The 25100-nt window shown below is 45.8% G+C and overlaps 1 protein-coding gene across 1 annotated transcript in view; it reads right to left on the bottom strand.

The window, feature by feature from the left end:
- Positions 1–25100, bottom strand: part of LOC129699659 (protein kinase C epsilon type) — a 418244-nt gene that overhangs the window by 282152 nt on the left and 110992 nt on the right. Inside the window, exon 2 of the mRNA XM_055639643.1 lies at positions 12111–12174. Within this exon, the coding sequence (XP_055495618.1) occupies positions 12111–12174 (64 nt within the window). The remainder of the gene's footprint in view (positions 1–12110; positions 12175–25100) is intronic.

Raw genomic sequence — 25100 nt, 5'->3', positions numbered from 1 at the left:
TTCCGGTAGAAGATGAGCGCACTCTATCCCTTTTCGACGTCTGCCCTCATGGTCTGCCTGTGTGTTTACGAGTTCAGGCTGCCGTGTTTTGTCAGCCTGCTCATTTTCCTGCCTCTGGTTTCGGGGGGGTGTCCTGTGGCGGCACCCAGTGATTAGGCCACTGGCTATGTGAACCCTCGGCAGTCGGGGGTAGGGTCATGTGACGGGGCAATGGCGGGAAGGAGTTGTCATGGGGTATAGGTCTCTTTTAAATCTTTCCCCTGTCACCTTTCCCCTGTCACGCCTCTACTCTGGGGGAAAAAGACTGACCATTCACTTTGTCTATGCCACTCATGATTTTATATACCTCTAGAAAGTCAAACCTCAGCCTGCTATGCTTCAGGTATAAAAGTCTCAGTCTACTCTGCCTTCCCTCCTAACTTAAACCCTCAAATCCTGGTAACAAAGAATATTTTATTTGCTGCCTTTCGAGCTTAACGCTATCTTTCCTGTATCAGGGCAACCACAAATGCACACAATACTCTAAACGTAGTCTCACTAATATCTTGCACATGATGTCCCAAATCCTGTACTCAATACCCTTCCCGTTGAAGGGATGTGTGCCAAATGCTTTCTTCACCAACCCATCTATCTGTGCCAACACTTGTAAATAAAATCCTAGATACATGTAACCTTTCTCGCAAAACACTTCTCCACCCTCTCTAAGGTCTTCGGATCCTTCCTAATGTATTGTGGCTACATTGGTACTTGTTTTGACTTAACTATGATTAAAGTTTTGATTAAAGTTTCAGCATTACCTCTCTCCCTTTGAACCGTCTTTCTAGTTATGAAGTCCATATTAACCTCCTCCTCATGATGTCCTGCCACTTTAAAAAATTTATGACCATAGCCACTCAGAACTGAGCTCCGGCATAAAGCTTAGAACTGTGCAATTTACTCCATCATGTAGCTCTTTGTTCTTTTGCCAACATATATAACTTGATATATCTCCGTATTAGATTTCATCTATCAATTGTTTGCCAAGAGTTATGTCCTGTTAAAAGTCTAGTAATGTATAAAATACATATATTGCACATATATCATCCCCAGCTGTAGAAATGAAATCATGTAACAAAATGACATATCAAAAATGCAGACCTTTGAACAATAGTCTGGAAAGTGACTTGCACAATTGAGTGAAGAGCCACAATAAGTCACCATGACAAGAAGGCTTTCACATTCTCTTGATGTGTTTGCACAGAAAATAGTTGAAAATGACCCAGTCCACCAACAACAAGAACTACTAACATCTTATCACCAAATCACTTGGCTACAGATGCATTTCGTTGTCTCTGTACCGTACACTGACAATGACAATTAAAATTGAATCTGAATCTGAATCTGCAGATGGGAAACATTGATAAATAGACAAATCTAACACAGTCACATTTGCCTTTAAAGGCTACATGTTATGTTGTGTCTGCCACAAAAGGAATTTAAAATGGTAAAAAAAAACAAAGTGCTGGTGGAACTCAGGCAGCATTTGTGGTGGGAATCGTCGGGATGCTTTGGATTAGGACCCTTCGTAGAACTGATTGGAGTAGCGGCCGTGGAAGCTGGAAAAGGCAGAACTGTGACGATGCCTGGCAAGTGATAGGTGGATACGGATGAGAGGGCTGGAGTGAATCGCAGCTGGACGGAATATGTGACAATGGCTATAGGTGGAAAGGAGACCAAATTATGTCAAATAAGGACAGAAGAGGAGGAGAGAAATGGAAAGCTGGAGGGAGGAATATGGGTGGAAGGGGACAGTGGGGAGGGGAAAGGGGCTGTATAAAGGAGAAATGAGGGACACTGAGATGGGAGATGAGCAGAGGAAAGAAGCAAAAGGAGCAGGGTAACTGGGATGGTGGAAGATAGTTGTATAAATGTTTTTTTAGCGATGGGGGGGAAGGAAAAGAGGTGGTGGTTAGGGGGTAATTACTTAAAGTTGAAGAATTTAATGTTCATAGCTAAGAGTTGTAAGTTACCAAGTGGGAATATGAGATGCTGTTCCTCCAGTTTGTATGCATGCTCACTCTGGCAATGGAGGAGGCCAAGAACAGAGAGGTGAGAATTGGATCGGCAAAGGAAGTTTGAAATGGTTAGCCATGTGAGCACCAGCAGGGCCTGTGGCCAGAGCCTGGGCGTTCGGTGAGATAAAGTATTTGCCGTCTACACTTGCTCTCACTAATGGAAAAGAGGTCAAATCTGGATCACTGAAGAAAGAAGAAAAGTGAAATTAAGATATTCAAAAAAATTTTTTTTTTAAATAATTTCCTTTTGTTGTCCTATATGTCTGAGTAACTTTGATCTCCCTAGTCCTGTGATCAATTTACCTGTCACACCTACATCTGCGACCTAGTTTTAATGTCACCATTATAACTCTGATGCAAATATTACCTAGAAAAGCTTTAACATTTTAAATGGCTCAAAGCAATCACAGCTTAATAAATGGAGGCCACATTTTAGTTACTTAAAACTTTCAAATTTACTCTGAGCTCTGAACTCCAATTGAGAAGTCAAGCTGGATGGGAATCAGGCCATTTTATGTCACAGGATACAACAACTAAATCACATTTACATTAAAAGCCTGATGATCCGCTGTCCAACTATTAGGAATTAATGTTACTCTTTCTATCTCCTCGTTATTTCCTCCTCAACAACCTACAATCGAACATTGGGGGCCCTTTGATCTTTGGCGCCAGATCTGATCGGTTCTGTACCTTTGCATACCTCTAGTTTCCTTCACTAAGGCAGAGATAGATTCTTGATTACTACAAGTGCCAGGGTTATGAGGAGAAGGCAGGAGAATGGGGTTAGGAAGGAGAGATAGATCAGCCATGATTGATGGGATGAATGGCTTAAATCTGCTCCTATCACTTATGACCTTGTGACCTTCATCCAATACTTAGTTACTGCCTCCAAATCTTCTTTGCCCAATGAATTTGTTGCTGTTCCCACAGAACAACCAGATGTAGGATGTTCTGTACAGATAAACAATGTAAATCCCCTTAAGTCCCTTGTGTTTACTGTTGAGGTCAAGGGGGACGTCGGTGAACTGGTTCATACAACTCATTATACACATACGTTTCTTCTCAAGAGAAAAATGAAAGGGTGCATAGATAATGAGATGAGAGTCTGTGGTAATTTTCACAGTGGCTGACAAAGGATACCTCCTGACCATCAGGAAGCAGATTCTGATAGCACGAATCTACGTAAGTATGATAAACCCCGACTAATCTTAGCTATTAATTATTGATGATTCAAGATTATTGGTGATACACAGACTATAAACCCAATGTGATGGGACTAGCTTCATACAACAGCTCCTTTTCACACACTGAAGCTGTAACTGCCCCTCAATGTCCTTCCATGTAATAATTCTATGTATTCAAAATATCATGAGCAAAGCAGCCAAGATTATTGCCTAGCTGTTCATCTTGAGTCAGTAGCAGCCATACACTCTGCTAGAAGCTTGTGCTGAAGGTACTCAGCAGGTCAGGCAGTATCTATAGAGGGAATGGACAGATGTCTTTTTCGATAGGGACACTTCTTCAGATGTCCATTCTCTGTACAGATGTGGCCTGACCCAATGAGTTCCTCCAGCATTTTGTTTTGTGCTCATGAAACTGAATGTTGATTTTGGCAACCCATCCAATGGCATCCGAAAATGATTTGACGTATGACATCTGTACTTCCTGTGTAAGAGAGCGGTGGTCAGATTGTACCCCCATATTTACCATGAGATGTTTGTTCTCATTTGCGAAGAAATCTGTCCTTTCCATGTACCATTCAAACCCGATTACAACAACCTGTAAATTACACAAAGTGCTGTTGTAACTCAGTGGGCCAAGCAGCATCTCTGGTGAACATGGATGGGTGACATTTCATGTCGAGACCCTTCTTCAGATGTCTTCTCAAGTTGAAGTCAGTAAATTCTTGATGGAATTCTCACTTAAGTGCTAGTTTGGGATAAAAAAAGGCATTCATCGTCAACATACTTGAGGAAGTATCTACTCAAAATTTCCAAAAGGTTTGCATAGCTGGTTCAGTAATGTTCCGGCATTGTGGAAGTAGTTGGGACCCATCATCTAGAATCTTATAATAATTTCACAGTACAACGGTGATTCACTTGATATAAGTGAATCACGTTGTTATCTACCAGTTGTTCGAAACAACTAGTAGATAGCAATAATAGTGGATGATGTTAAGATTATTCTCCTTTGCCTTTCATTGCATTGTCACACCAAACTGTGAGTGATATCCCACTGTTCATATAACCAATGCTTGGGTTGATATTTGGAGAGTTTGAATATTACTTCCAAAGTTTTTCTCTTCTGAAAACCACTTTAGAAACACCTGGGTCTTCATCTTGTTGTTGGCATGTTCCAGATGTTAGTGAATGCTGAGCATCTGATCTAATTCCCGGTTAATTTGATTTGAAGGTATATATGAGCGCCCAATACCACAGAATTTCACACTGAGGAATTTTTATCACCTTGGGATTATGCACTGGGCGTTAAGCGTTTCTTGAAATTACAGTCCAAATGAAAGGAGCGAAAAGAGGAAATGTCATAAGCAATGCACACTTCCAAAAATTACAAATACAGGTACTAAGGTTTTATTTCCTTCCTGTAATGAGTCATCAGAAAACTAGTTAGCTGCAGATAAGCATCTCTAAACACTGCAAAGATTTTACGGGCAAATCTGGGATTGGGTAGAATATGTTGATGCCTGAATTATAACCCTTTTATAATGCATTCATAATGCCCTGGCTGTTAGTGGCCCAGATCTCAGGCCTTTTCTGATGTCTTCATAGTGCAAATGGTGATACATGGGATAGAGTGAAATGCCCAACTACTGATGTAACTATCCATTCCAGTGTTCCTCTCAGACGAGCCAGGGTTAAAATGAGAGATAATTGCCATGATGACTTTTCCTCTGAATCAACCTAATTGGAATCCATTTCCTATTATGAAGCAATATGATATAAATTAAAAGGGATGGAAGCTTATAAATGTATAGCAGTTGTACAGCCTCTGAAAAGGGACCATTGTGCAATCAGATTACAAATAAACTGAAGTTCAAATGAAAACGCCCATTTTCTTGAAATGTGTGGGAAGTGGGGGACAATATATCTGTTTTCAAGTCAACAAATCAATGGAAGGCAAAGCTCGGATCAAGAAGCTATAATTCACGTAACTATCTTGACCACAAACTTAGTATAAAGATCCCATGATCAGAACCAGAGGAATAATTGCCTTCAGTCTTACACATAAAAGCCTGCTGATATAAGAATACGTTAAACTTATACTCAAAGATAGACTAGTTTAGTTGTTTTAAAGATACAGTAGGAAACAATGCAGCTATAAACGTGATGCCCTGCTGCATCATTATTTTATTTAGCACAGAATTAAAAATACTGCAAAGTCATCCTGGACAAATGTCATGGTCCACATTTCTCCTTCAAGCCTCATTCAGTTCATCTTTCTTCTCATTATCCCTGTTATACTAAATATAATTTCGAACAAATATTCATAAATTCATAAGCTCTAGTAGCAGAATTAGGCAATTTGGTCCATCAAGTTTACTCAGCCATTCAATCGTGACTGATCTATCGTTCCCTTGGCCTCCACAGCTGTCTGTCACAATGAACTCCGCAGATTCACCACCCTCAGACTAAAGAAATTCCTTCTCATCTCCTTTCTAAAGGTTTGTCTTATTATTCTGAGGCCATGGCCTCTGGTCCTGGCCTCTCCACTTGTGGGAACATCCTCTCCTCATTCACTCTACCCAGGCCGAATCCAGGATATTCTAAATATTTGGTGTAAATCACACATCAATCAGAATAGATTTGGTTCATTATTATCTATATTTCTTCACACAAGTAAGCACACACTGATACACTGAACATCCCAATTCAAACCCCGTTCCCAGTCATTTAGTATGGGGAGGGGAAAAAAAAATCTAAACCAATACAGAGCATGCTTCTTTAATCGGAGGGTCAATGCAAGCAACTTGCTGCTTTGCGTAGATAATGGTGTGTGACTTTGAAAAACAAACGGTGTGGACCAAATCAGCTTTTATTTATTAGAAGCACGAAAGGAAAGTTACAAATAAAAGCTAAAAACACAGTATACAGCCCAATATGTGAAAGCAAGAAAACAGGATTAAAACTTTTCTAAGCATGACTCTGTAAACTGATGTTGGCAGCCTAGCAATTTGCTGCTGGTAATTAACAATGAAAGTGGAGAGTTGACAATTGTAATGTTATAGCAAAAGGTGGTTGAAGCAACAGGAAGGCACACAATCAACAATGTGGAGTGTTATGATGCGAGATCCCTGGGTGTACTGGTTGACACCAACCATCCTATGCATTAATTTGATTTATCCCCCTAAATATCATGTTCTGTTTATTCAGTCATTTGGGCTTGATGAACAAGCCAAACATATCATATCTTTATCATCATTTATCCATAACATTTAATGCACTTGTGGAAATCCATCTTTTTTCTTAGAATAGCCACATTTGCAGATTTCGAGACAAGTTTTGGTTGTCAATAATTTTCCTATTTCTTAGCATTTCAATGGTCTCACTAGCTACTTAGCACTCTTCCTTTGATTCTTCAGCACAACGAGTAGATCTCCTGGAATCTTGCTGGTATACCAGATTCAGTGCCCCCACACAAATCTCACTGGGTTGTGGTATTCAAGTCATGAGATTTCTAGAGGTGCACCGAGGTGGTACTATGCCCCTAACTGTCCAGGAGACTTTGATAGCTGAAATGCCCCTCACAATCTTTTCTCACCATAAACTCTGTAAGAGATGCTGCTAAAATAGCTGGGCAATTGCAGAAAGGCAATGGTGCATTATATTACTGCGGAAGTGCCACAATAGCTAAATTACTGGGTCATTGGCTCTTTACTATCACATGTACAGATGCACAGTGAAACTAATTTTAGCATCAGTTCAGTAAAGTATCATTGTATCCAAGCACAATCCCTGATTAGTGCAAAGCATTGTCACCTTGTCGTGGTGGAGAAGCTTGTGTGGACCTGAAATCCTGAGAGCATGCCATCTGGAGCTATGCTCCTGGTAGGGCCATGCATGGCGGTAAGGTCGAGGGGGAGGTCTCTGACAAAGAGCAATCCAACCAAGACCTCAACGGTGGAACAGGCGGAGGACGATGGCTGCTCTTAGTGGAGCATCACCTGTCCATGTCCTCCAAAGATGGTAGTGACCCGTAGAGTTATTCCAGCACTTTGTATTCTATGCAGGATACCAACATCTGCAGTTCCTTGTGTCTGCACAAGGAGATTGTGCTTTGATTAGGATCAAGGAAGGAAATGCCAGCAGCAGCTCCTAAAGCAATTAAAAATAAGGTGCCAACCAAATAAAGCTGCTAAACAGGATTATCTGATAAACATCACAGATAGAGCTAAGGAACTCCACAATCTTTGGATCAGATCAAAACTGAGGTCTTTTGAGGTTAGGTCTATTCCCAATAACCCCAAAATCACAATCAATCAAACAAACTTCCACTGTGTCCAGAAGGCCAAGATAAACCATGTTCACTAGGATGCTTTGCATGAGGTTCCACACACAAGGAGGGAGAAGCACCCTGCTTTGCATTTGGCCTCACCCTAGAAGGGAGAAATTATGACGTGAGGGTATCCTGTAATTATTTTGGAAGAAATAATGTTTCTTGTTTTTATTTTTTTTAAGGAAGAGTTTGTACTCTGTATGATCAAAAATGTGCTACAATTTTTGTCATTGTATGGTGTATTTGCATGTTGTATCTTTTTCTTTACATAAATATATAACACTGTTTAGAAAATAAAGTTTCATTTTCAGGGGGGAAGAAAATTATTCTGGAAAGGAGGAGCCCACCTGGATCTGTTTCTGAAAGAACCCAAAAGAACTCTAAAGAGAACCATTAGGCTTTTCGCTGCACACAGAATGTCAAAGTAAATATGGAAAAATGTGAACCCTGTTGTGACTTTTTATTTAGAACAGCCAATTTTCTATTTAATTACTGGTTGTCTCTCATAATAAAAAATGCTTGGCATAATGACTTGTGTATGTATATATATATATATAAATTAAGCTAAAATACACACTCTGCTTTGGCCAAGGAAGGTGTGAGGGGGGAGAATGACAAAGGATGCAAGGGCAGAGGAAATTGCACACGAGGTGACTGCTTTGCCGAGCACCTGCGCTGTGTCTTTCATGACCAACTGGACCTCTAAGTGCTGGTTATTTCAATTTTCTTCTCCATGTCTACACCAACCTCTCTGTCCTCAGCGTCCTCTCCTTCCAGGGTGAGGCCAAGTGCAAAATCGTGAAACAGCACTTCCTATTCCTCCTCAAAAGTATGCTTGCGGACACATCAAGGCATCCTTTTCTAAAATTGACACTGAATTATGTGCATAGAAAGCACATCACTGATTCAAACAAATGAGGAAGCAATGGCTCTGGAGCCTTATTCAGAGAAAGTTAGCAACATTTTACATGTTTTTTTTGATAATTGATATATTATTTATGTTACAATTGTAAATAAACTTTAATAGCTACGTATTAGCGATGCAGTGAATTGGGGCATGGTTTGAGATATCGAACGGTGGATAGCAATGTCTATTTTTTTCCCCAACATGAATTAGTCAAGTCAACTTTATTTGTCACATACACATACAAGATGTACAGTGAAATTAAAGTGGCAATGCCTGCGGCATTGTGCAAAACAACAGAACAACAGAACAGAACCAGTATTTACATTTTTTTTAAAGACACAACAGTAATTACGTCCCGGTGAGATCAGAGTTTACAGTCCTGATGGCCTGTGGGAAGAAACTTCGTCTCATCCTCTCTGTTTTTGCAGCGTGACAGCGGAGGCGCTTGCCTGACGGTAGCAGCTGGAACAGTCCGTTGCTGGGGTGCGAGGGGTCCTTCATGATCTTGTTGGCTCTGGATATGCACCTCCTGGTGTATAGGTCCTGTAGGGGAGGGAGTGGTGTTCCCATGGTGTGTTCGGCTGAATGCACTACTCTCTGCAGGGCCTTCCTGTCCTGGGCAGAGCAGTTCCCAAACCAGATCGAGATGTTTCCGGATACTTTCTACAGCATCATTGAAGGATCCTCAGAGAGACTCTGAATTTCCTCAGCTGCCTGAGGTGGTAAAGGTGCTGCATTGCCTTACTCACCAGTGCGGCAGTGTGTGTTGTCCATGTCAGATCTTCTGTGATTTGCACTCCCAGGTATTTCAAGCTGCTCACCCTATCCATAGTAGTCCCATTTATCCCCATGGCGTGTACATCCTCGGTTGTTGTGCCCAAGAGCGGAACTCGCTATCAAAACATGGAGGGGACCGGGGGACACAATTTTTTGGCGGCCACGCGTGCATGCGTACACACTCTTACACACGAACGAGGCTTCGGAGGCTCAATCCAGCGCAAAATGCAGCTCAACTCTGCCTGTCTCACCGGGTTAACTACAGTCCTGTCTGGACTGACAGGATACCAGCGCTGCTTCTCCATGCTGGCCATATTTCCGGCAAGTCCAGGAAGGATGTAGGCTCACCAGGCGGGACAGGCTGAGTTGTGCTGGGTTTAGTGCTGTTTTTCTGCGCTGGCCCGTCTGATTCCCGACCAAAGATCCTATAGCGGAGAATCTTTGCTGCCGACCTCTCTGGCCACCCGCGGGGGTGGGGGCGGGGTACTCGGGTGGGGACGGGAACAGCGCCGGTGACCCAGCTGGGATCGATCTTGGCTGCGGATGAGGCACGGGTCTGTGCCACGTCTCCCTCCTCCAATCACCGCGCTCTATCCTCAGTTCCACCCCCCCCCCACTCCTCCCTCCTCCAATCATCGTGCTGAATCATGTCCCGCCCCCATTGCCTGCTGACCGACGTCTCTCGTCCAATCGGCGCCCTCGATCATCAGTCGCACACCCACTGTCTCGCGGAAAGCGGAGATTTCACCGGGTTTTAAAATCTGGATTACAAAAACTTGGGGGGGGGGGGATGTCCCCCACCTCTCAAAACATGGAGGGGACATGTCCCCTCTGGCCCGCCCGGATTTTACGCCCCTGTTTATGCCCTTCTAAAGTCCACAATCAGCTCCTTACTTTGAGTGACATTCAAGAGGAGGCTGTTGTTCTGATACCAGAGTGCCAGATTAGCCAACTCCTCCCGGTAGGCCTTCTCATCGTTATCGGAGGTCAGGCCCACCACCACTGGAAAGTAGTTCACCGAATTACTCGTACTGTTTTTTTTGGCTAAATCTCATCATCCTAACTATTCCTTTGTTGATTAGCTTCAGAGTTTCTCAAGCATTCTTAAAATAAGTACAGCAATTTAATTAAGATGCCCTCTCAGAGTTTTATTACTGTCTTTGTAATTAGTGTCAAATGTAATTATATGAAGGCAGTTGCAGGGCTTAAATTCAGCAGAATTCTGATGCAAGTTTGAAGGGATCTAGGAATATTGTTGGCACTACTCGTGTCAGACTGAAGATGGGTCTCAACCCAAAACTTCACCCATTCCTTCTCTCGAGACTTGCTGCCTGTCCCGCTGAGTTATTCCAGCTATTTGTGTCCATCTTCAATTTAAACCAGCATTTGCAGTTCCTTCTTACACAGTCTTCTTTTCCCTTCTACTTCAAGGAAAAGTCCATCATTCCAGTCTCGAAGAAAAATAAAGTGATCTGTATCAATAACTACTGCCCAATAGCTCTGTCATCGACCATCATGAAGTGCTTTGAAAGTTATTAATTCTCAAGAGCAAAAATAGGTCCATGAAGGATACCATCCCTTTTACACTACATTGAGCCATGGATCACCTTGACAATAAGAAAATAAATGATAGGATGCTATTCATTGACTTGTTGAACACCAGACCTTCGCCAGTTAAAGTTGGTCAGAACATTTCTGCCACGCGATCCCTCAACACTGGTGCCCCTCAGGGTTGTGTGTCAATCCTTTGCACGACTCCCTGTACACCCATGACCATGTGGCCAAATACAACTTTGATCATTCACACAGATGGCACCACTATTGTTGGCCAGATCTACAACAACGACGTGACAATATTCAAGAAAAAGATTGAGAACCTAACGCTATAGTGTCAGGACAATAACCTAGCTCTTAACATCAGCAAGGCAAAAGCGTTGGTCGTTTATCTAAAGTAGCAATGGGTGAACACACCACTATTTTTTATCAACTGCATAGAAATGGTCAACAGCTTCATGTTCCCTGGCATCCTTATTACCAGCAACCTTACCTAGTGTGGTGATCCAGAAAGCATATGAGTGCATTTACTTTCATACACATCAGATAAAGTTCAGCATGTCCACGAGGAATTTCGCGAACTTTTGCAGATGTATTGTAGAAAGTATTCTGTTATGTTGCCTCTCAGCCTGTTATGGCAACTGGTTTGCTCTTGACTGTCTGAACAAAGCCCAGGCCATCATGGACTTGTAACTTCCTTCCATCCAGTCCATTGCCACAGTGGGTTACATAAGGATAGCTGGAAGAATGCTTGTCACCCTGGTCATATCCTTTTCTCCCTCTACCTTCTGGGAGAACATACAGTAGCTTGAAGGCTCAGGTATCCAGACTTGAGAACATCTTTCACATCCCTTTCGCAGAGGTGCTTCCATGTATTCTTGATCTTAACTCTACCTCATCAGGGTATTCCATCATCGTCCTTTGTATTCCTTAGCACCAGTTGGATTCTGCACTATCATCTTGCACCATTTTGCCGTTCTGCACTCATCATTATATTTATTGTTCCTTTTATCATTATTATATCAAAACCATTTACTCTCTGAGCTTCACGTGAACAAGGAATTTAATTGCACCCTGGTGAGTATGACAATAAACTGATCTGAGCTTCAAATCAATTGCCATTCATCAAAAACTGGAAATATTTTGAACACAAACTCTTTATGGAATAATAGCAGAACAGGGCATCATTCCTTTGCAATGAATCTGACTGATGCTTGGTGAGTCATTGCAATTTTTTTTTTTTAATCCAAAACAAAATAAACATTGCAGATAAGCTGCTATAGTGGATCTGAGTAATGAAAAGTTACCTTCACTCGATGATCCTGAGAGATCTATGACAACGTACAATCTGCCTTCTGGTTCCAGGTCTATCTGCAATTGATAAATAAAATTAAGAGTCAGATAACAAGACAAATATAACACACCAATAAACAAAATGTTTCAACGGCCCTTAACTTCAAAGTGTGAGTAAAACACTGAATTTCAACAAGCTATTACCATAATTGGCCAAAGAATATCCTTCCCACCATGGATGGAAACAAAAGGAATAATCAATAGGAAAACTATTGTCTGAATGGGGAGAGATTACAAATGAGTGAAAATAGAGGGATCTAGGTGTTCTTCAGTATGAAACACAAAACATTAGCATGCAAGTATAGCAAGTAAGGAAGTCCAATGTAATGCTGCTTTTTATTGCAAAGGGTTTAGAGTGCAGACATGGAGAACTATTGCTAAAATTATACTTGCCAATGACAAGGCTGCAGCTGGATTTTGACAGTACTTTTGGTTTCTTTATTTAAGGAAGAATATACTAGTATTGGAGGCAGTCCAGAGAGATTAACTAGACTAGTTTCTAGGATGAGAGAACTGTCTTATCACAAATAGCTGAAATGGTTAGATTTGTAGTCTATAAAGTTTATAAAAATGAGGGGTGATATTGAAACACTGAAGGGGACACAACTGGGTAGATGTTCAGATGTTTCCACAAGTGGGAGAGCCTTGAACAAGGGGACATAAAGTTAACAGCATCTTGGTCATCAGGGGCAAGTTGGGCCAAAAGGCCAGTTTCCGTGCTGAATGACTATGTTATATGACTGTCATATGTAATGAATCAAATTTACAGGTGACCAACTTCTGTGACAGTGGGGATCACAGGAAGATGAAGTGATGTATCATCTGTTTGGCACTTCTCAACATTCACATGACAGACCATTTCAATGAGGATATTTTTGCAGCATTACCTGCTTAATTGTTTGTCACGATTCAATATTATTGAGCTTCAGAGCTTTTAGTTGGGGGATCATTTAGCTCCAACTCTTTCATATTCCTTTGCTATTAAGCTTGCATTTAGTCCTGTATTGCAGCATGTATTTTTAAGCATGCTGGTGCTGAATAAGATTTTTTTCATTTTTAAAAATTTCTGAAACTTTCTCATCTTCTCGTTTGCTACGTTCAGCCACATAAATGGAACAAAATATTCTGTCAGTTCTCTGTCAGTACTACACATAATGCCTTTTGACATGCATTCCAATCTCTGACAATCAGAAATATAGCAAAAGTAATTAACATATCACAGTTTCACCTTCATTTTATGAAAGCTACAATATATTTTGTGATAGTTACACAAATTCACTTAATTTTAGCTCCTGGATCAGGAGGTGTAATTGTATAGCTCATTTACTTCAGAACACACACACACACACAAAATTAATGAATTACTGCCCAGAAGAAATAACATGTACTGTATCACTGTAATGCTTGCGTCTATCACATCCATCCATATGGTCTCACTGAGTGAGACTGCCCAATTAGCGGCAAATTATGGGCATGTTTTGCAGTGCAAATTCACACCCACTGGGAAGTGCTTGGAAATCCTCCAAATCCCTTTCATAATCATCAAAGACAGAGAACTTTCACCATCATCTTTCCCAGATGAGTTTAGAGCAGGTTTAATCTCTCGTGATAATGACTCTGATTGAGAATCAGATTATTCCAGATCATCCAATTTGCCAACTAGTCTGTATACTGAAAGGTTTCAATATGTGGACTTTTGCTACCAGTTTAAATAATAACAATGGCATATTATAGTACACATAAACTCTATTCTTTGCAAGTATGTTTTTCAAAAACATCAATGACAGAACTGATGGAATGAAGGACGGCAGCTTGTAGAGCATCAGGTAATTACATAGCAAATTAGATATCTTTCATCACTCTTTTACTGATCTACTCTTCACAGATGCTGCTGAATTCACCTGGTGAATTGCAAATCATGAATGAGTACTCTGAAGCACGCTCAGTTTACTTGGCAATCATGATGAAGGAACCTGTTCTAGCAAAGAATCCCTGTCCTAATATGATCATTGACCGCTTGCCACAGATGTTCACTGAGTGTTTAAAGTATATTCAAAAAAACAGTTATGTGTTGGATGCAAAATCTGCATCAATAAGAGTGCTCTATGCAATGGGGATTGCTATTGTTGTAGTGCGTGGGTCTCAGAATGAGGCAAGTAGTCCGCAGTTTGAGAAGCACTATACTTTATTTCCTCCCGGTTCAGGGGAAGACGAAACCAGGGGAAGATGGCACCCAAACCCTGCCTTTTATACCCTCCGGCTAAGGACCGCCTCCGGACTGCACCACTCCTGTGCCGAGGGGTTCGGCAGTATAATGGCACGACCCTTAGGAGCCGCCACAGGACCCCCCCCCAGAACCAGAGGCACAAAACGCACCGGCGGGCGCACGACCCGGCCGGCCCGCGTGCGGAAGTCAGCAGATCCCGGGGCTTGCGGGGGCGTAGGTGGAGGGACAGGTCGAGGGGCCGGCGGGAGGACAGGTGGAGTGACAGGTGGAGGGAGTCGTGAGGGGGGACGCCCTCGGGGCCGAGGTTGAGCAACCAGCACCGGCTGGTCAATGTCCAGGTGCGCCGGCTTCAAACGGTCAATCGACACGGCCTCCGGCCGGCCCCCCATGTCCAGGACAAAAGTCGACTGCCCGTGTTCCAGCACCCGGAACGGGCCCTCGTACGGCCTCTGAAGTGGCGTCCGGTGGGCATCACGGCGCAGGAAGACGTATGGGCAGACCGTGAGGGCCATTGGCACGTGTGGTCGAAATGTCCCATGGCGGGATGTCGGGACGGGTGCGAGCCTGCCAACTCGCTCGCGAAGGCGTTGAAGGGCGGAGGAGGGCGTTTCCTGATGCTCCGGCGCCGACGGCACGAACTCCCCGGGCACTGTGAGTGTTGACCCGTACACCAGCTCCGCCGATGATGAGGCCAAGTCCTCTTTGGGAGCGGTCCGGATGCCCAGCATGACCCACGGCAACTCGTCCATCCAGTCCGGGCCGGTGAGCCGTGCCTTCAATGCCACCTTCAACTGCCGGTGGAACCTCTCCACCAGACCGTTAGCCTGCGGGTGGTAAGCCGTGGTGTGGTGCAGCTGCACCCCCAGCAAGCGAGCCATGGCTGACCACAGCTCGGAGGTGAACTGTGGCCCCCGGTCGGAGGAGATGTGCGCCGGCACCCCGAAGCGAGCAATCCAGTGCGCGGACAACGCACGAGCACACATAGCCGATGAGGTGTCAGCCAACGGAATGGCCTCCGGCCACCGCGTGAAGCGGTCCACCATGGTCAAAAGGTGGGTGATGCCCCGGGACGGTGGAAGGGGCCCCACAATGTCCACGTGGAGATGGTCGAACCGCCGGTGAGGTAGACCGAACTCCTGGAGAGGTGCGCGGACATGGCGCTGGATCTTTGCTGTCTGGCACGGGATGCAGGTGCGAGCCCAATGGGCAACTTGCTTGCGCAGACCGTGCCACATGAAGCGAGCTGCCACCAGTGCCGTTGTCGCCCGGATTGATGGGTGAGCCAGTCCGTGGATGACCTCGAACACTCTCCGGCGCCAGGTGGCAGGGACGATGGGGCGCGGCTGACCGGACGACACATCGCACAGGATTGTCACACTCCCAGGACCGAGAGGGACATCCTCAAGACGGAGTCCGGAGATGGCAGTCCGGTATGTGGGCACCTCGTCGTCCGGGAGCTGTGCTGCCGCCAGAGCAGAATAGTCCAATCCGGGCGCCACCTCGAACACGGCATTTATAGCAGGGCGGGACAATGCGTCGGCCACCCGGTTCTCTTTCCCCTTGACGTAGCGGATGGCTGTGGTGTACTCGGAGATGTAAGCCAACTGCCGCTGCTGACGTGCGGACCAGGGGTCGGAAACCTTCTGCAGGGCGAAAGTGAGCGGCTTATGGTCGGTGTAGGCGGTGAACGGGCGGCCCTCCAGGAAGTAACGAAAATGGCGCACAGCCAGGTACAGAGCCAGGAGCTCACGATCGAACGCACTGTACTTGGTCTGCGCGCGGTTGAGGTGCCGACTGAAGAAGGCCAGAGGCCGCCAAACTCCGCCCGTCAGTTGCTCCAGTACAGCACCAACTGCCGACTCCGAGGCGTCCACAGTGAGAGCAGTCGGGGCATTTTCCCGCGGGTGCACCAGCAGCACGGCCCGAGCAAGGGCCTCCTTCGCGCCGTCGAAAGCTGCCTCCGCCTCGTGGGTCCACTCAACGCTCTTCTGCTGCCCACCCGCCAGAAGTTGATACAGGGGCCGCATGATGTGGGCCGCGGATGGCACGAAACGATGGTAGAATGCCACCATGCCGACAAATTCCTGCAGGCCACGCACCGTGCGTAGGCGGGGAAACCGACGGATGGCGTCAACCCTGTCAGGTAGGGGAACTGCGCCTAGCGCAGTCACGCGGTGGCCGAGAAAGTCAATTTCGTTGACCCCAAAACGGCACTTGTCCAGGTTGATGGCCAAACCATGCTCGCTGAGCCGCTGACAGAGCTGTCGAAGGTGAGCGCAGTGTTCCTGCTGCGAGCGGCTGGCCACCAGGATGTCGTCCAGGTACACGAACACGAATTCGAGGTCCCGACAAACCCCGTCCATGAGGCGCTGAAAGGCCTGTGCAGCGTTCTTGAGGCCGAACGGCATCCGAGTAAACTCGTAAAGCCCGAATGGCGTGATGATAGCCGTCTTGGGTACGTCATCCGGGTGAACCGGGATCTGGTTATAACCCCGCACCAGATCCACTTTAGAAAAAAATGTGGCCCCAGCCAAATGGGCCGTGAAGTCCTGGATGTGGGGTACGGGGTATCGATCCGCTGTTGTTGCAGCGTTCAGCCGTCAGTAATCCCCACAAGGTCGCCAGCCCCCGCTTGACTTAGGGACCATGTGGAGTGGGGACGCCCAAGGGCTGCTCGAAGGGCGGACGATCCCCAAGGCCTCCATCGTGCGGAATTCCCGCCGTGCCAGACGCAGTTTATCTGGTGGCAGTCGTCGTGCTCGTGCATGGAGTGGTGGGCCGGTAGTCGGGATATAATGTACAACTCCGTGGCTGGGGGTTGCTGAATGAAACTGCGGAGTGAGAATGTCCGGGAACGCAGCCAAGATTCGTGCGTATCGGGAGTCCACGGACGTCAGTGGCCGCCCCACCGATTGACCCAAGCGCAATGTGATCGGCTCCATTGTAGTGGCGTTGACCAAACGCTGACGCCCGACGTCCACCATGAGGGAATGCGTCCGGAGAAAATCGGCCCCGAGCAATGGTTGGGAGACGTCGGCAACGGTAAAGTTCCATGAAAAATGGCAGGAGCCGAGCACGATGGGAACCATGCGCAGTCCATATGTGCGGATGGGGCTGCCGTTCGCCGCGGTGAGGACGGGCCCCCGCTTACCGGAACGAATGTCGGCCAGCGAAGGGGGCAGGACGCTGAGCTCCGCACCTGTATCCACGAGGAAGCGAGTCCCGGAGCGCCGATCCCAAGCGAAAAGGCGGTGAATTTGGCCGGCCACCGCGGGGACTATTGGCAGCCGGCCCAGGCGTTTCCCGGGAACGTGCATGGCTGGCGGCATTGTCGTGCTGCAGCACCCCAGCGCTGATGGAAATAGCACCAGCTCCTTGTGTTGGTGCTATTTGGTGCTTGCCTGCTCCTGCTGGTGGAGCCTGCAGCTTGCTGGCACTGGACTGCAGGTGCAGTACCCCTCACTGCCGCTGGGGGTAATCGTGCGGGCCGTCGGGCTAGAGCTGTCACTCCTTCCACAGCTCCCCCGCCCCACCGGAGGAAATCGGGAGCTGCTGGGCTGACGTCATCGGTGTGCCTGCCGACGGCCAGCGCGTTGACGTCACCGGCGTGCCTGCCGACGGCCAGCGCGTTGACGTCATCCCGGCGCGTCGACCTCAGCGCGACCTCGTCTCTGCTGACGCCCAGCGCGCTGATGTCATCAGGGCGCGCCATCCACATGGCGTCGGCGCGCCTCCCGAGGGCCCGAAGATCAGCAAACGAGGCGTCGGTGAGTTGCAATCGAATGTAGGCCGGCAGCAGATGCAGGTAAGTATATTCAAACAACAGGCATGGCGTGTGCCCGTCTAATAACGCCACCATTTCCTTTAGGAGGGTAGATGGCCGCCGGTCGCCCAGGCCCCCCATATGCAGGATCCTACCTGCCCGCTCCATCCTACTTAGTCCATAAATTTGGAGCAGGAGCTGTTTCAGGCCGAGGTATTTGTCATTGTCCGGGGGGGCTGCGAGGAAGTCCGATACTTCTTCCACCGCATCCTGGTCGAGGGCTCCCACCAGGTAATAGAAGCGGGTGGCATCGACCGTGATGCCCCGCAGGTTGAACTGGGCCTCCGCCTGCTGGAACCAGATGAGCGGCCGTGTGGTCCAGAAGCTGGGCAGTTTTACGGAGACCGCGTCCAGAGACAGGGTCGGGCTGGCGTGTGAGGAGGTAGGGCTTTGTTCTGTCTCCATCATGATGCCAATGGAGCGTCGGGGTCACCAATGTAGTGCCTGAGTCTCAGAATGAGGCAAGTAGTCCGCAGTTTGAGAAGCACTATACTTTATTTCCTCCCGGTTCAGGGGAAGACGAAACCAGGGGAAGATGGCACCCAAACCCTGCCTTTTATACCCTCCGGCTAAGGACCGCCTCCGGACTGCACCACTCCTGTGCCGAGGGGTTCGGCAGTATAATGGGACGACCCTTAGGAGCCGCCACATTGTTACCTTATATCTTACTAACTTACTCAACCTTAATAGATGACGTCAATCAACAATACCTTCTGCAATACCTACCAACTCACACACTCTAGCCTTGTAAATCTTTTCTGAACCCTTTCAAGCTTGACAATATATTTCCTATAACTTGGTGCCCAGAACTGAACACAATATTCTAAATGCGGTCTCACCAACGTCTTACACAACTGCAACCTCCCAACTTCTATACTCAATACTGTGACTGATGAATGCCAATGTGCTAAAAGCCTTTTTGACCACCTTATCCACCTGCGACTCGACCTTCAAGGAACCATGCACCTGCATTCCTAGATCCCTCTGCTCTACAACACTCCCCAGAGGCCTACCATTTACTGTGTAGGTCCTGCCCTTGTTCGACGTCCCAAAATGCAACACCTCACATTGCTCTGTATTAAATTCCATCAACCATTCCTCTGCCCACCTGGCCAATCGATCCAGAGCCTGCTGCAATCTTTCACAAACATCTTCACCATCTGCAAAACCACTCACTTTTGTATCATCAGCAAACTTGCTAATCTTGCCCTGTATGTTCACATCCAAATCATTGATTTAGATGACAAACAGTAACGGGCCCAGCACCGAACCCTGAGGCACAACACTAATCACAGGCCTCCAGTCCAAGAAGCAATCTTCCACCATCACCCTCTGCTTCCGTCCATGGAGCCAATTTTCTATCCATTCAGCTATCTGTCCTTGGATCCCATGCGCTCTAACCTTCCAGAGCAGCCTATCATGTGGAACCTTGCTGAATGCCTCACTGAAATCCATGTACACAACATCTACAGCTCTGCCCTCATCAACCTTTTTGGTTCATAAAAATCAATCAGATTTGTCAGACACGACCTCCCATGTACAAAACCATGCTGACTATTCCAAATCAGCCCTTGTCCATCCAAATGCCTGTATAACCTATCCCTCAGAATACTCGCTAGTAACTTTCCAACTACAGATATGACAGGCCTATAGCTCCCAACATTTTCCCTGCAGCCTTCCTTGAAAAGAGGCACAACATTTGCCACTCTCTAGTCTTCCGGTCTACCTTTCCTGTATTTAAAGACAACTCGTAAATTTCAACCAGGGCTCCCACAATTTAATCTCTACTTTTATATTCCCATTTTTTAGAATGCAATCTTTCCCAATTTCATCAAGATCTGAAAGCATGTTTTAGTCAGTGGATTGTTAAATCTGGAATGCAATGCCTGAGGGGGTGATTGAGGCTGCTAACTTCACAGCACTGAAGAAGTATTTACATGAACACTTGAAATGCCAATGGGATGGTAGGCTATATGAAAGAGAGTTCTGGGACATGGGATTGGTATTCATAGGTTTGTTATACCAGTATGAATATGGTGGGATGAAAGACCTGTTTCCATGCTGTATGACTCTATGACAATTACCATCATATTTGGGAGGAACACCTTTGCAACTCAGAGATGTCATAGAGAGTTTATGACACTAAATGAGGCCATTCAGTATGACTGAGTCATACAGCATGAAAACAGGCCCTTTGACCCAACTTGCCCATGCAGACCAAGATGCCTCATACACACGAGTCGCACCTGCCTATGTTTAGCCCACATCACTCTAAACCTTTCCCATCCAAATGTTTTTTTTGTTTTTTTTAAGTTGTTATGATACTTGTTTCAACTACCTCCTCTGGCAGCTTGTCCCATACACCATCAATAATCATAGTGACTTCTAGCTTCACATATCTTCTCATTAGAAGGGATGAGGTATGTCCATTTCTCTTCGGCGATTACATTCCTGGCATCTAATTACCATTCAGCATGTTAAATGTTTGGAATATTTGAGAACAGTAAATGTTGTTGGATTTAATCCAATTGGTGTTATCAGCCAGGAAAGGTCAGATTTCCTGCTTGGCTTGGTCTGTCTAATCATATTGTGCACTTATATCGAGCCATTAAAGTTGATTAATCCACAGTGAACATTTAACTTAGTTGTGATAAAATAACATTGACTTGCAATGTTAACTGATGCTCACTCTATGATGCTGTCCTAGAGAATATTTCCAGCATTTTCTCTGTCAGATGTCCTTTACCTGTAATATTCTTCTTCTGTAACATGGCTAAGAGAATTGTATTGTTTTGAGTCTGAGGAAGGGTATCGGCCCGAAACGTTGCCTATTTCCTTCGCTCCATAGATGCTGCTGCACCCGCTGGGTTTCTCCAGCATTTGTGTGTACCTGCGATTTTCCAGCATCTGCAGTTCCTTCTTAAACAATGTATTGTTTTGGGATTGTTATTGCACAGGTCGTGGAATTTCCTGTTACTACCACAATCTTAAAGATTGTCTTTTCATACGAACCGTGCCTCTATCTTCGACAAAGAGTAAAGACAGGTTCCAATAAAAAGGTCCTCAACCCGAAATTTTGCATTTGACCTGACGTCTTGGGAATTTACAAGCATTTCATTTTTTTTTTCAGATTTCCAGGTTTCTGTTCCTTGTAATCAATAAATCACCGCCTCTGAATGAATGGTGTGCAATACGTGCATTCAATACGTGAATCAAAATTCAAAGCGTATCCAACCTATTACTGTGTTGTCTGGACTACGTTTTTATATCAATTTGCATGGAGAGACCCAGAATTAAATTTTTGGATTCCATGAAACTTGCAGCTAGTCCATGATTTCTCCAGCAGGGCCGGATTTACCTATAAGCTAGACAAGCTTAAGCTTAGGGCCTCGAAGTCTAGGGGGGCCTCCGGCCAAGGCAGGCCACCTACCGTTCAACTCTGGGCGGGCCTCCCCCCCCTCTCTATCTCTCTCTCTCCATCTCCCCCCGCTATCCGTGTCCGGGCCGCTGGGCTCCGCTTGCTCCTCATCCGCCGGCACGGCAGGCCGCCTTGCACATGCGCATTGCTGCGGCTTGCACATCCTCGCCCGTGCACATGCGCACAACCACGGCCAGCACATCATCGGCCACCCTGCGCATGCGCACTGCAACGGCAACTGGTCGGCGCTGGGCACTTTCTCCCTCGCTTTGAATTGTGGGAGATTTGGCCGCCATGGCTGTCCGGTCGCTGCCTCGCCGCCAGCACTGAAAACCAACGCGGAGGGGGCCCTCACAAGTGGAACAGCTTAGGGCCTCTCTTCATCTAAATCCAGCCCTGATCTCCAGCATTGATTTTAATTGTAATAATCAGATACACTGCACAATATGATCAAATGTTTTGGTCAGAACATATGGAATAACAAAGGGATCTCCAGTGACACTGCTTATAATAATTAACTTGGGCAAAATAAGCAAAAAATCCTGGAAATACTCAAAATGGCAGCTAGCATCATGGGACAGACAATGTGAATGATGCTTCAGGGTTGCAACTTGTGTTGCCTGACCAGCTAAATACTTCCGCTGTTGCCAGATTTATTGCATCTTCAATATTTTGCGTTTAACTTTGAATTTTCTTTTAACGACAAAAGTAGCACGCACAGCTGGTAATTGACACTTAATTGTTATTGCTAACTGGAATCTGTGTTCCTGGAGGTGTACATGCCAATTCCTGTGAGGAAACACAGAACAAATAATTTTTTGGTGAGAGAATCTTGTAGTCTGTAAATAGTGCAAACTGCTGGGCAGAGCCTGACTTTCTCCAAAACGAAGGCTACAATTATTATTCTCAATCCTCGGATGTTGGGAGCATTGTTCTGATCTCATACAGTCACGGTCAATAAATGGTCAGAAAATAATAGGCAATGAATGCATGAATTACTCATATACACTGCAGGTAGACAATGCTCCTAAGCAGGAATGCAGATACAATATCACCCCCCCCCCGTGACGCTTGAATGAATAAGATATTTTCTGCTCCTGAACAGCTATGCACTGTGCTCCAAATAATTAGTGCTCTGGGCCTTTCTAAATTTTCACTTAAGATGCACTTGCATGCTTATAAAAAAGCGAGTCAGACAAAATGTGTGCCAGGCCTACCACTGTTTATATGTTGACACGTAATAATAGAGGTTTTCTACTTTTGAGCTGGCATGTTCTAGCACATATGGATCAACACAAAAAGCAACATAAGGAAATGTTGACATTGGTAATGTGATTTACAGATTTTAAAGAAGACCAAATAGAGAAAAAACACCAGAAAACAAAACTATTCGATAAACAGGCTAAACATTAGAAGGTTATTTGGGGAAATTAAACAGAGAAAATTGAAAGAGGAAGACAAGGGAAAAAAACAAGAGAAATTGCAAAAACTTAAAACAAAGAACTGCAGATGCTGGTTTATACCAAAAATAGACACAGGTACTGGAGTAATTCTGCGGGTCAGGCAGCATCTCTGGAGAAAAAGGATGGTTAAAGTTTTAGGTCAGGAACCTTCTTCAGATCTTAAGGGAAATTGCACAAGGATAATTTTGAAGTAATGGTCCTAACCAAGGGCTGCGCATTCAATGTTAGGTTAAAAGACCAGTTATTTCTTTGACAGGAAAGCTTAGATCAAAAGGATACATCAGAGAACCGGGTATGTATCAGTGCTGAAAGTGGGAGCATTCCTCAAGGGGATAGAAATGGTAATTAGAGAAGTTCTCAGCAGGATAAAATAGGAATTGCCAGGGAGGGAGGGGGGGGGTCCAATCGTAGAACAGGGAGCAGGCAGATTGTGAAGGAAGCTGAAGCAGAAATCACTAATTAGAGTTTGGGACAGTTTGTGTGCATATCTTGTAAATGTTTGACAAATGTGGAAGTAAAACTTCAGCTTCTTCTGACCCACAAGCAATAATGTAAGGGCACTCACAGGTAGATCCAATTACATTTAAAATACATTTAGACAGATATAGGGATACAAGAGGTTTCGGAGAAAATTCCAGAAGTTGCCACCTGGAACAGCGGATACAGCAGATGAGGTTGGAGGAGGTGCAAGTGAACCTCTGTCTCACCTGAAAAGACTGTCAGGGTCCTTGGATGGAGTCTAGGAGGGAGGTAAAGGGACAGGTATTGCATCTCCTGCGGTTGCAGGGGAAAGTACGTGGGGAGGGGGTGGTTTGGGTGGGAAGGGACGAGTTGACTAGGGAGCTGCAGAGGGAACGGTCTTTGCAGAAAACAGAAAGGGGTGGAGATGGGAAGATGTGGCCAGTGGTGAGGTCCCAGTGGAGGTGACGAAAGTGTTGGAGGATTATATGCTGTATGTGACGGCTGATGGGGTGGAAGGTGAGAACAAGGGGGACTCTGTCCTTGTTGCGAATGGGGGGAGGGGAAGCAAGAGCGGAGCTGCGCGATATCGAGAGACCCTAGTGAGAGCCTCATTTATAATGGAAGAGGGGAACCCCCATTTCCTAAAGAATGAGGATATCGCAGATGATCTAGTATGGAAAACCTCATCCTGGGTGCAGAAGCGCTGTAGATGGAGGAATTGGGAGTAGGGGATAGAGTTTTTACAGGAAGCAGGGTGGGATGAAGTGTAGTCTAGAAAGATAGCTATGGGAGTCAGTGGGTTTGTAGTAGATGTCGGTCAATAGTCTGTCTCCTGTGATGGAGACGGTGAGATCCAGAAACGGTAGGGAGATGTCGGAGATGGTCCAAGTGAATTTGAGTGCAGGATGGAAATTATTCGTGAAGGTGATGAAGTAAGTGAGTTCTGCATCGGTGCAGGAGGCAGCACCGATGCAGTCGTCTATGTACCAGTGGTAGAGTTCAGGAACAGTCATTCTTCGTGATACCCTGAAAATAGGCAGGCACAGCTGGGGTTCATGAGAGTGCCCATAGCTACGCCTTGGATTTGGAGGAAGTGGGAGGAATCGAAGGAGAAGTTGTTGAGGGTAAGGACCTCAGCAACTAGGTGGAGGAGAGTATTGGTGGACAGAAATTGGCTTGTTCTGCGGACGAGGAAGAAACGGAGAGCTTTGAAACCTTCCTGTCTCCCACCAGTCTTACTGTCTCCCACTACATTCTATCTTTGTCCCGCCCACTGCCCTGACATTAGTCTGAAGAAGGGTCTCGACCTGAAACGTCACCCATTCCTTCTCTCCAGAGATGCTGCCTGTCCTGCTGTTACTCCAGCATGTTGTGTCTACCTTCGATACACAAGGTTTATGGGCCAGGCACATATTCCTCTAAATCTTCCAGCAAACAGAACTACTTCAGTTAGGACATTTAATGGGCATGTATCAATTGGACCGAAGGACCTTTTTCCATGCTGAATAACTCTATAATTTTATGACCATATCTATTCAACTTTTCTTGTCT

This window comes from Leucoraja erinacea, chromosome 8 (assembly GCF_028641065.1).
Source record: "Leucoraja erinacea ecotype New England chromosome 8, Leri_hhj_1, whole genome shotgun sequence".
In the NCBI taxonomy this organism is placed as follows: domain Eukaryota; kingdom Metazoa; phylum Chordata; class Chondrichthyes; order Rajiformes; family Rajidae; genus Leucoraja; species Leucoraja erinaceus.
This window is presented reverse-complemented; position numbering and strand designations above follow the sequence as displayed.